General features: G+C 31.7%; 1 protein-coding gene across 3 annotated transcripts; it reads right to left on the bottom strand.

Moving 5' to 3' along the window:
- Positions 1-216: 216 nt before the first annotated feature.
- LOC133668499 (uncharacterized) lies at positions 217-5,643 on the bottom strand. Of its 3 annotated transcripts, none has more exons than XM_062088393.1 (4): positions 5,133-5,643; positions 3,482-4,186; positions 1,586-1,626; positions 217-1,493 (listed from the first exon to the last, which is right to left on the bottom strand). In XM_062088393.1, the coding sequence occupies exons 2-4, from the start codon at positions 3,705-3,707 to the stop codon at positions 501-503; spliced, it is 1,260 nt and encodes a 419-aa protein (XP_061944377.1). In that variant the 5' UTR covers positions 3,708-4,186; positions 5,133-5,643; the 3' UTR covers positions 217-500. The 3 variants fall into 3 exon arrangements, with proteins under 3 accessions (XP_061944377.1, XP_061944376.1, XP_061944378.1); XM_062088392.1 differs by having other exon boundaries at positions 3,455-4,186; positions 5,133-5,642; XM_062088394.1 differs by lacking the exons at positions 3,482-4,186; positions 5,133-5,643 and adding an exon at positions 2,846-3,430.
- Positions 5,644-12,972: the final 7,329 nt, after the last annotated feature.

Raw genomic sequence — 12,972 nt, forward strand, 5'->3', positions numbered from 1 at the left:
ACCTCTTGCATGCACATTCCCGAAGGCAGTAACCAACAAGCTACCGTGTCTGATGCTCGCACTTCACTCCAGTTCAGCACCAACATAGCCATGCAAGCGGACTCCGTCCTCAGCTCATTTCGATTGTCCAAATCATTGCATGCTAATGCAATCCATGACGCTCGAGACTTCCATCACTAGGTCTAGAGGGGCCATGCTAATTAAAATGCTCTAGTCTTTAAAACAGTATGCAATATTGCTTAATAATAATTGGAAAAATAAAAATCAATGTATAAATGGACCTCCATGGATAGCCATGACTGATAAGAGATGGCCCAATATTTCAATTCGCCACGGCATATGTATAAATAACAAAAACATGCAAGGGTTCTTACCAATGTCTTGAAAAATGAACCCAAGCACGATGAGAAAGGCATCATGAATAACTCATCAAACATCTAAATCTTCAAATCTACTTGCAAGTAAATTACGTACACGAGCTACTCGATGGACCTTCTGTGTCAAGCTGGTTTTTGGCTAGAAGATGAACCGATTCTCTGGAGCACCTTGGTGTTGAGAAGTTCTTTACCAGACTTCCCCTTGAACATAAAGTGCCTTCTAAGACGACTTGTTATTGAAGAGCCATTGTCATTCTGTCGCGACACTGCCTGAGGCCAGTTTCTCCTCAATCTGTCCTTGATATGATGAGAGACTTCCATATTACTGTGACTACCCTGGACCTCAGATATCACCACCCCCCTGCTTCTCCGCACAGATCTTAGGGCCATCTGCAAGGGCTCTGAAACTGGTGGGGACTCTTCAATTGATCCTATAGTTTTCAAGCACAAGGGGCAGGGAGGGTCATGAATCTGGGTCTTCGGAGTGACATGTTCCAAACATTCAGCATGGAAAACATGGCTACAGGGTAATACCCCAGCAGTTGGCATGTCCCCACCTCTCATGATTCGATGGGAACTCCAGGGGGACTTTTGCCACATAAGTTTTCCACAGACTCCACACTTTTGTTCCACTACGGGACCACTAGGTGACCTCAGACTCTCCATATCCATGTGCTCTGCTATGTCAAACCTTTCTCCATCAATTCCCAGATCATAACTGCTTGCACTGCTCCATCTAAAACCCTCTCTTCTAGAGCTTGCACTGGGGTCTGGTGAAATCTCCAACTTTTGAAGTTCAGTGAGGGTTTTATGGAACTTATACTCAACACTTGAACTGTTATCAGGCCAATGAGATGGTGATATCCGATCCTCACGCGATGTTAACCTACCAAGACTGCTGTTATCTGCATCCCCAAAGGTTTCACAATCTGACACAGGGTTGCGGAATACTAGCGGATAGACAGTTTTTGACATATACAAGCGTCGGGTTGAAATGTTGCGATTGGAGAAAGCATATGGCCGCTTGCTAGTTGATTCCCAATGGCTGGTGTCTGAAAGTGAGGATGGAGACCCAAAATCAGGGGATGTCACACTTGCTCTAACAGCAAATCTTCTCTGAAACATTAAAAAAACAGAGAAGGAAATGTCACTTAATATAACCTTTTCAGCCAGTGCTAATAAACCCAAAGACTAGCAATAAAAGTCACCTCAGTGGAGCATGGAAACCAAGTGGGCTGGGATCTTGATCCTGGCAATTGAAAATATGTTAAAACAACAACCACGTAAAACAGTAAATAATAAACTCATCCAGATATCTAGCACAGAACCAGTAGGTTAAGCAATACTGCTGGATTTTATTAAGAATTGGAGTGACATAGGACTGAAAAACAACTACCAAAAAGCTACAAGTTTTCCTAAACATGCGCTTGCAGACATGCACGCAAAGATGGACTCTAGATTTACATACCAAAGAAGCCTTAAATGAAACATTTATCTTGTGCAATCTTAAATCCACCAAGAAGAGATGAATTACTGATTTCACATACAAAAGAAGACTCTTCATATTCCTAATTTTACAGACAAAATAAGTCTTATATGAAAATTCTCTTGTGCGATCTAAATCCACCATCAATGAAGGTTAATACACAATTTCCCCTAATTATTTTCAATCACCTGATACTATATACAAAAGAAGCCTTATGAAAATTCTCTTGTGTGATCTAAATCCACCAGCAAAATATAATCATGGATTTTGCTTCTTTTAAGTTTTTGTTTTCATGAAAATACTACATAATATTCTCAATTTCCAGTCCATCATTTTTGGCTTATGCAAAGGCACATATTTCCAGTCCATCATTTTTGGCTTATGCAAAGGCACATATTTAATATATATGAAGCACTAGAGATAGTTATCGACCAACTGTGATTGCCATATTGAGCATAAAGAATGGAGGGCGATAAGAAGGCCTTGTTTCATTCTAAGTATATTACCCACACTACAGAGCGAAGTACCAATTTTGAAAATGATATGATGAGAGACGAACCTAAAACTTAACTAAATTCCATGCAATAATTAGTACATGAGCTAATTAACTTGTCTACAAATTTCGAGTTCCTCTTTTTTCACTTCTTTCTTTCAGTTGAGTAAAATTGATAATTTACTTGACTGTACATCATGATCAGAAGAGAAAAAAGTAAAATATAGTCAAAAGAAAAAGAAGATCGGAACCATAAAGATTGCACGAGAGTTCATATGAAGCTCAAAAGCATATTTAATAATCATTAACCAATGACTAGCTTGAAAAGGAGCTGCAAGGAGTACAAAACTGCAAAGCTGGTGGATTTATAGATATTGACAATTTCTCATTATGCTGACCGCAATATTTTCCTGGTTTCCACTCGAAGGTGTGTTTTCTGTATAATCTTGCATTATTTTCAGCAACATGCCCAGGATGCTAACAACTTACTCAACGTAGTTTCCAACCCAATATTCATTCTAGATATCAGCAATCTTCTTGACATTAATAGACATTGTTGATTTTTCTCCATCATTACAAGTATAACTGTCCAGACCTTGCAGTAATAAGACAAACAAGAGAATGGAAACCCTGCAGGAAAAGATAGGTAACCTAAAAACAGAATTGGACATGACACAGCCTCTGATAAATTTTCCAGAAAACAAACAGAACATTCAGCACGTGAGACCAAATGGAATTCAAATGAGAAATGACCTAATCAATGCAGATCTTTTATGTAATTAGGATATTCTGTTAGTTTATACTTGATTCACCAAATATAATAATTAAAATTACAATTACCTATTCTTAGCTGACTAATGTCAGAAAATCTTTCAATTGTGATTTTAAGAATCCCTTAAATGATGGAAAAGGTGAGAAACAGCTTGACCACATACACAAATATATGAAAAGGAACAAGAGAAAAACCTCATATCACACAGTTCCATCAATATACAGAACCTCTAAACAGGACTTGCCCTTGTCATGACAGGTATATTAATAGACAAAAAATCAGATCACCATGAATCTAATATTAGAGAATGATTATATTAAGATTACCTCCAGCAATAGAAGCAGCAGGCTCACCAAGATTAAATTTCCGCACAGGTGATGTCCATCGAGGCTCCTGAACAATATCAGGTGGGCTGTCAGAATAAGGGAGTGCACCATCAGACACAGAATGATGATGGTTGGTATACTGTTCACTTCCCACCCAGCTTCTGCTTCCCCTGCTATTTGAGGACAATGAAGAACCATGAACTGCACGAGAGCCATGTGATAAACCATCTGACCGTAACCTGCAATCCCACATCCTCAATGGAGGAGGTGAGAAACTAGAGTTAATTTGCCAATGTGGTTCGCCATGATTGTTGGAAGAGTCCCTACCAGTGGCAGGTGACTTCGCTCCATGTGGCCCAGCGGCCACACAACAAAGCGCACCCGTGTTAGCTATTTCTATTGGCACAGTAAGGTTGTTTGGCAATCCAGTTAAATATACTTATGGGCGAATGAAGGTCCACATGGCCAAAGTTAGATACTAAGTTGGATATAATGGCAAAACTAGCTCTAAATGTTGCAAAAAAGGATCACAGTATAAGATGAAGACAGAAATCATTGAAGGCAGCAGCCACCCAGTATACTGAACCCTTCATAGGAGGCATATCAAATTTCCATTCTAAATCGACTTATTATACAAGAGCGATTCTTCAAAACTTCAGCATGCTTAGCAAATGGCTGAACAAATATGATACTTTCCAAAACCAAGCTCCACCTGAAGCCTGGCCTTCTCCACTGCATTTATTCAATTGCACCAGTTTAACATCTGAACTAATATAATAGGTTAAAGAACAAAATAATCATCACATATATTCTACAATGATAGAGAAACAACATTCATAACGAGGATCTAAAATAAATAAACTTTGAATACAAGTGTAAAGGACACCATAAAAAGCATATTACTTGAGCCAGACAAAACCACTGGTAGAACACTAGTCAATGACATCAACAAAGAAAGACTTGGGTTTCTTTATTTCTGGAACTAACTTAAATGCAAACTTAATTTGAAAGTCCCCTTGAAAAACTTCACCTCATATTGAATTTATTTTTTGTCAATTCAACTTTTCACGCCATGCAAACATTTTTTAAGCTTTTCCAGGTTTCATTCAAATACTCTTCAGAGGGGTAAATGACTACAAAACCTGATCTGTAAGTAATGCATTGTAAAGGCCACTATACAAAATCATAGTAAAATACAAGACACCATGACAACCATTCCATGATAACTAAATCCAAAATACAAAATCATGTTTTCAGCTTATAAGCAAAAATGATATTGATTTACATCATCCACACTTAACAAATAGTGCCTAAATAATTACCTTCTATTTGCAGCAAAAGTAATAATAACAGAGAAGATGACACCATAACAGCCTCACACAAATCAAATCAAATCTTCCAAGCATTTAATTCTAACCAAAACTAAACTTGACCCATCCCCCCCCCCCCCACCAAAAAAAAAAGAAGATATTTCTACGCTTAAAAACAATCGCAAAATCAAGCATTAATTAAAACAACCCAATTAACATGAAAATAAGTAATGCACACCCAGATAAAAAATAAGCCCACCAACCCTTTTCATATTTCCAACAAAAATGAAAAAGAAAAAAAAATCTGAAAAACAAAACAAAAGAACACCATTTACATATAATAAAACAAGGGTCAAGAAACAAAGTACCTCAAAATGCCGAAAAGAAACAAAATTTGATGAAAGAAATGAAGAGAAGAAACAAAAACGAAACCCTATGGGTTTTGAGTCTTTGATAATAGGAGAGCAATGAGGTTGTTCGTATAAAATATTCACTTCGTGGTGAAATGAGACAAAAGGGAAAGCAAAAGGTTGGAGCTTTGAAATGGATAGGCATAACAATCTTTCTATGCTATCTTTTTTCTTCGTTGATTACTAATTTACTACTATATAAAATAAAATATAAATACTTTGTACATAAGATTCTTTACTAATGATAATTATTAATTAATATTGGTGGGGTGGGTTTTTTTTGTTGTTGAGAAAATAGTGTCTGTAAATTCTTGTCTATTACAAGGTTGGATTTCGGACACGTGATGCCATGGAGTGTATGTAATTTATACAGTTGGAAGACTAAAGCAGATGAATCAGAAGAATCTCTGTACTGTCTCAGACACATAAATTCCTTCGGTATAATTTCGTATGAGTAAACTATTGAACTCCTATTATTAATTTGGCCACTCTCATTCCTTCTTCTTCTCTCTCTCTCTCTCTCTCTCTCCCTCTCCCTCTCCCTCTATTCAATACAAAAATTATTAAGCATAAAAAAGGGCTCAATTTATGTGTTCATAACAAATTATTTCTTGTCGTCTCCTTATAATTTTTTTTTATTTACATGGATATCCGGGTCAGTTTACGTGCATTTCAACAAATTTTACAAATCGTGAAATTAACGACCGTATAAACCTTTTATAGCTATGAGAGAACTCAAACTCATGATTATTAAAAAATAAATCCAAGATCTGACTAATTAAGCTACCTCTCATATTTATTTCCTTAGAACTTGGATTTGTATGTGATGGCATGGTATAAAAAAAATAAAATCATTGCCAACTAAATTAGTCTTAAAAGACTGCAAAGCTAATTATATGTGTATGCATATAATATCATATCTTATCTATTTTCTTTCTAAAAACAAAGGTTAATTATTTAATTTGTGTTTGTATAATATAGTGTTTCTCTAATCTATCATTATATCTTTAATTAAGCAAATTTTATATTAAAATATATATTAAATTTATAATCTATTATTCATTTCCAGGCTAATTTATAGAAATTAATTACCTGAATTACACGTGATAATAAATTTATACCTAAATATTAACAAAATATTAACTCGTATACATAAAGTACTTACTGTAGCTAAATTCAATGTTCACTCTCTTGCATTTCATAGTGAACTAGAGCAGTATATTTTTTTTTTATCCTTAAACTTTTTTTTATCTTGATTGAGTCCATTTTAAGGCCAAATTGATGGCCAGTTCCTTCCAATTTGTTAAGAAATGATACTATTAAAAAACCAAAGATCAAAGTGAAAAAATAGAGAAATTAAGTGGCACTTTCATACTTGGCAAGAAAAAATTTAAATTAGTCCTTTTTCTTTCCAATTAAAAAATCTTTGATCCTTTTAGTTTTAAAAAATTTAATTTTGGTACAAAACTTTATTTTTATTATTTTTTTAATTGCTAGTTTGAAAGAGAAGAGAGAAATTCTTTGAATTCTAATGTAGAGAGAGAAAGTTATTGGTTGACATCACTTCCGACCACCAAAATAGTCATTCTTGATTTCAATGGATTCCATTCGACGAGAAGAGTTTCAATAAAATGTTATTTTGTAATATCTCCAACAATAAAATATCAAAGATAATAAATTAATTGTATCCTATTTATGTTCTGACTTTAAGCCTTTTATGTTCCCGTATAATTCTTTTACTTGATCGTGAGACCTATTTTGTTAAATTTGAGTTAGGGTATATCGAATTTCATGATACTACATTTCACCATAATCCTTTCACTATTTATTCATTTCATCTAATTTTAATTCATGTTTCTTGTTTTTTTATTTTTCAGGTATTTTTCATAATGCAATTTTTAAAAACTCATGCACAAACCTTTTTTTTTATTTTCTCACATCTATTATCTTCCCCCTAAGGTAAATATTCTCCTTAATTGGTTGGGATAATTTTTCCCTCTTTAATTTCATATATTTTTTTTATCCTAGGATTTACATATTTCACCTTCAAATTGCCTAAGAAATTATATCTGGCCTTAGTATGCTTTTGGATTTCGAGTTAATTTTTTATTTTTGGATCATGTTTGGAGTTATTTGATGAAGGCATAAACAAGTTTATTTAAATCTTTAGAGTGTTTTTAGGTGTTTTAAAGTCAAATTGTGGTTGAAAAATATATTTTTAGATATAAAACACCTTTGGCTCGACTTTTTGGTGACATGAGATAGTCGAGACTAGCACAACAAGCAATATGCCATCTACTCTTTAAAAAGGAAAAAAAAAATAAGGCCTAGGTGTGTGGGCTTGGGGTGGAGGACCCGAGTACCTAGCTTTTTTTGTTGAGGCTACCCAGGCCTATGCACCTAGGCTTTTTTTTAGTACTTTAGATATTTTTTCAATTTCATCGCCTAAGGTTTATTTTAAAAAAAAAACAATAATTGATTTTTTTCAATTTTATCTTGAAAATATTTAGTTTATTTTAATTGGTCTTCCTATTTTTTATTTTTTATTTGCTTTGTATGGGTTCATCACTGTCTCAAATAAACATCTTGTCATTTTGTTGGTGTTTGATTTTATACACGTTTGTTTTTTTACTCATAGAATCAACTAGGTCATATTGGGTTAAACCTCCACACAATTTATTTATTTTTATACTAGAAAACATGTTAGTAGCGTCATGCTCGTAGCTCTAGCCAACAAACTAGGAAGTTTCTAAATCATGTGCTTTTCATGTATAAATCATGTGAGTTATTTTAGTGGACTAGCCTAAAAATCATACCAAAAAAATAGATTACAAACTTAATATATGTTTAAGGATAAAATTGGTTCAATTAAAAATATAACAATAAATTAGAAACTTAATATGATATATATTAGTCGGAACCTTATGGATTTTTAGAAAAAAAGTTAAGAGAGAATGTTGAGTTTGCAATCGTGTTCAATATTGAAATCGAAATAAAAAGAGAAAATTAATTAAAAAGACTATATGTATAATTGGAAGATTTTTTAAATATTTGATTGAAAAGTAAAATGAGATAGCCTAGTGTCTAATTTGATTAATAACTGAGATGAGATTTTTATCTTCCTAATATTATCAAGTGTAGATATAAAAGAGTTAAAGAGATGTATATTAATGAAATCCATTCTTCACAATAGTTATATTTTTAATTTTAATAAATTTGTGGCGCATTCGCAATAAAACTTGAGAGAAAATAAAGAATTAAATCCAATATTGATGATAATGGTCATTACAAATAGGAATGGGAGTGGGTATCCATGGATTGGATTTCTTGATATTCATACTATTAGTGTTATATCTCTACATTCTATATATAAATCATTGTCCAATTATTAGACATGTATGTTTAGGCTTTATTCTCAGTTAGCAAATGTTTAAGTTTTAGTTTTAGGATCTTGTCTCATTTTTCATGTATTACATACCTGTTGTAACTATGAATGCAAAACACACATAACATAAATCATCTACTTTACATAGTATTAGAGCTTAATTCTTTGTACATGCTCTTCAACATCACTTGTTTTTTTCTTATAGCCATGTCCAATACTCCCATCTCAAAAAGCCTCCTTTTTAACATCTTCATCAATTTCAGATGTATCCCCTTATATTTTTTTTTATTCTATTGATCACCCATCTTAGTCTTCATCCTTCTTAATGGTGATAACTATCCTACCTAGAAACGGGTCATGAAAATAGCATTGAACACCGAAAACAAATTGAGTTTTGTTAATGGTGTCCTCTCCAAACCAACGTCCTCCACATCAAAAATTCAATTGTGAGAACGTTATAATGACATGGTCTTGTCATGGATTCTCAACTCCATTGATAAATCCATTGTTAATAGTCTGATTTATCATGACTATCCCCATTATGCATGGCTTGATCTTGAGGATTGTTTCTCTAAAAGCAACAATCCTAGAATTTTCAAATTGAAGCATGATATTGCTACTCTCATCCAAGACTTCATGACCATTTTTGCATATTTTACCACTCAAAGGCCATTGGGATGAACTTGTTATGCTCACTCCTACACCAAAATGCACTTGTGGTGTTCTAAAAGAATTAACCCATATGTAAGACATTGAATGGGTTTTTTAGTTTTTGATAGGGTTACATGACTCTTATGCTTCAATTCGTAGCCAGATTTTGGTCATGGATCCTTTACTCCTTGTTACCAAAATGTATTCGATTTTACATCAAGAGGAGAAGCAACACCTCTTTCATATCTCCATTGTTCCAACAAAATCTGTTGCAATGGTAGTTCCCCGTCTCTTTTCTCATCGTTCTAATAATAAGGGAAGAAGACATAGTCGTCCAAAATACAACTATTATGACCGTGATGGTCATTAGAAATCCCATTGTTATAAGCTGCATTGTTATACCAAAAACAAATCTTAATATCGTGAAACGTCTAATGGACAATCTAATTCATCAATGGTAGTGAATAATGTCACCAATCCTTCAACCTTTTTTGAGATTACTATTCTTAACCTCACCAGGGACCAATACAATTGACTATTGGATCTTCTATCACCCTTGAACATAAACTCTGCTAACTTTGCTAGTAATCTTGCCTTTTACCATTCTACTTCTTTCCCTAATCATGAATGGATTATTGATTCCGATACCTCAGATCATATAACTTCAAATTTGTCAACCCTTAATAATGTTCATCCTCTGCATCAACCATGTCCCGTTAAACTTCCAAATGGTGATATTATTTCTATAACTCATACTGGTACACTACATGTTTCCCCTGATATCTCTTTTTCTAATTTTCTATATATGCCTTCATTTAAATTTAATTTACTGTCAATTAGCAAACTCATCATTACTCTTTATTGCATTGCCATATTTTTTTCTACCTTTTGTGTTTTTCAGGACCTATCAATGAGGAAGGTCATTGGAACGAGTGAAGCACAAGATGAACTTTACCACTACAAACCTTTCTTTGCCTTAGTTTTCCACTCTTAAAATGTCCTTGACTCCATTATTTGACATCAATGACTTGGTCATCCTTTTACTTCATGTATTCCAAAAACTTTACATATTTTTAATCAGCATTTGGCTTGTGATATATGTGCTAGAGCAAAACACACTCGTCTGTTTTTTTTAATACAAATAAAAGCACATTTTGTTTCAATTGGATTTATTGTGATATATGGGGTGGTTATTTTACTGCTTCACATTCAGGAGTACATTATTTTTTTAACAATAGTGGATGACTACTCACGTACAATATGAGTCTATCTTATCATACCTAGTTTACTTGTCTTTTTCATTTTGGTCCTCTATCTTTCAATTAAATCATTTCTTAAAAAAAAACATGCAATTGAATACCAATTTGAGCTCAAAAGAGCTTAATTGTATAAAAAAAGTTCAATGATCAAATTCAAAATGAAGAAAAAATCATTACTCCAATCCATAATGATTTGTGAGGGAGTGAACAGATAATGAAAACACCACAAGCTTTAGTTTTTGTTAATTTGAACTAGCTAGATGGGTTGACCCGGGATGCTTTCATCTTAGGGTTTGAGTTGAAGAAAAATTTGAAGAAGAAATGACCTCATCTTATCTGATCAAAAACCCCAATCGACTTGCAGTAGAATCTAGTCTAAACCCAAACTTTAAACAGTTAACATTTTTTTTGAATTGGTTTTTTGAAAAAAATATATGGTATTGATTTTTTTTCTTCTTTAAAAAATAAATTGACCCTTCCAACCTATCAGTCGAACCTTATCCCAAACCAATCCAAATTTAGTTTTATAATTATAGTTTAAAGAGGTTATTAATTCAACGTTTAGTTAGACCTCAACACAGAAAATAAATCGATTTATTTCTTATTATTTCAAAAAATTGAACTCATAGCATAAGTTTTCGACAAGGAAAATAATTAATTATAAATAATCATCAGCCTTTCTCAGGATCAATGTTTCAACAACAAAGCCTTTCCCTTGTAATAAAATCAAGCTCGTTTGACTTTCATTATGGGCCTTTCTTAGAGTTTTTTTTCTTCGATTGTTCGGCCTAAGGCAAGAGATTCGGAAACCCATTTTCTCAAACATGAAAAGCTGCCACGTTTCCTTTCTTTAATATATTTTTATATCTTTAATCGTGTTTATTTTATACATCAAGTTTCTAATTTATCATTACAATGAGATTTTTCGCTAGCTTGTAAGAATTAATCACTTAATTTACATGTAATTTAAAAACTTAATAATTATTCAAATATAAACTTATTATTATAATAAATCACGTAGTTAATTCCTATGAGTGGGCTTGAGAATCTCATTCAAAACAAATTAGAAACTTGATGTAATTTCAATGATAAAATTAGCACAATTAAAAACATAAAAGTAAATTAGAAAATTAATATAATTTTATAAAATTAGTGCACTAAATTACTTCTCTCAATGTTTAAATCTATCTGAACAATTAGTTATAGCTTGTTAGACATTTAACAAACAAACAACACAATATAGAGAAAATTAATGATTAAAGAAGAAAAATTATATTGTTAGTTACCATAATGGCGTTATTATAAGGATTATGTGTTTATTATTGTGATGTAAGGTGCTTTTCAAAAGTATATTATTAGAAATTTTGTTTGAATTTTTTTATTTGATCTAAAATATAAAGTGCAATTTATAAAAATAAATATATAAAAAATGAGATTTAAATCAAACTATATGAGAGTTTTTGTAATTATTCTTATAAATAATTACAATAACTTTTTGAAATACTACCGAAATCAACTAAAAATATAAAGTTTTAACGCAAACTTTCTTTTATATTCACACACTTAATAAATATTTAGAAAACAATTATTTAAAAAAATTAGAAAATAGAGAAAAAGGTTAAAAACAAAACTCATAAATAAATTGACTTAAATCGAATAGCAAATTTAATATGTACTTAAGGTAATCATGTCCATTTTGTTTTATGTTTTATCTCTAATTATTAAGTTTTAAATTTAATTATCTTTTCTGAATAACAATTAATGACATTTTGGATAAAAGTGGAGGCTTCTTTAATATTTTTCAAACATGGATAGGGTTTTTATTAAATATTGAAATTGAAGACTCGGAGCAAAGTTGATGAAATTAATATTATTCATGTACTAAAAAGTAATTGTGTTCATTTTATTATGTTCTTTCTGTAATTTTATAAGTCTTCAATTTAAATATATTTTTTAATCTCAATTAAAGATATCTTGGATAAAGGTAATTTTCTATATAAATTTTTTAAACATGATTTTTTTTTGTTTTATGTTATTTGTGTAATAAGAGATTAATTAATTATCAAGATTTACCTTAAATCAACAAAACATCGATTTTAGTATATTATGAGAGAGAGAAAAAAAACAATTCTTTACTGTTTAGTAATGTGTGTGTGTCTATATATATATATATATGATTTGTTAATATTAAAAATAAATTTTTTTATTATATTTAGTTAAGTTTTGTTGTTAGGATTCCTAATTAGTGTTTGTTTATAGGGTTAATGATTAATGTTAGTGTTTAGATTTGTTTTTGAAATTTAGGATTATAGTTTAGGGTTAGCTAGGGTATTATTGAGTAAGATTAATTTGAGGTTAAAGTTATATTTTTTTTACCAAAGTTATTGTTCCAAATCACGTCTATGTTAGAGTTATTATTCCTAATCATATATTTGTCAAAACTATATTATTTTCTAGATAATTTGAGGTTAAACTAATTTTTTTTTGAAAAGTATATTGTATT

The sequence above is a fragment of the Populus nigra genome, chromosome 11 (assembly GCF_951802175.1).
Source record: "Populus nigra chromosome 11, ddPopNigr1.1, whole genome shotgun sequence".
In the NCBI taxonomy this organism is placed as follows: Eukaryota; Viridiplantae; Streptophyta; class Magnoliopsida; order Malpighiales; family Salicaceae; genus Populus; species Populus nigra.

What these genes read in the sequence shown, in the direction of transcription:
- LOC133668499 (XM_062088392.1), bottom strand. Translation starts at nt 3,707, where the DNA reads ATGTGGGATTGCAGGTTACGGTCAGATGGTTTATCACATGGCTCTCGT. An exon ending in TGCTGCTTCTATTGCTGGAG is followed by an intron (nt 1,627 to 3,454) that starts GTAATCTTAATA and finishes TTCAATTGCCAG; the next exon opens with GATCAAGATCCCAGCCCACT. An exon ending in GGTTTCCATGCTCCACTGAG is followed by an intron (nt 1,494 to 1,585) that starts GTGACTTTTATT and finishes TTAATGTTTCAG; the next exon opens with AGAAGATTTGCTGTTAGAGC.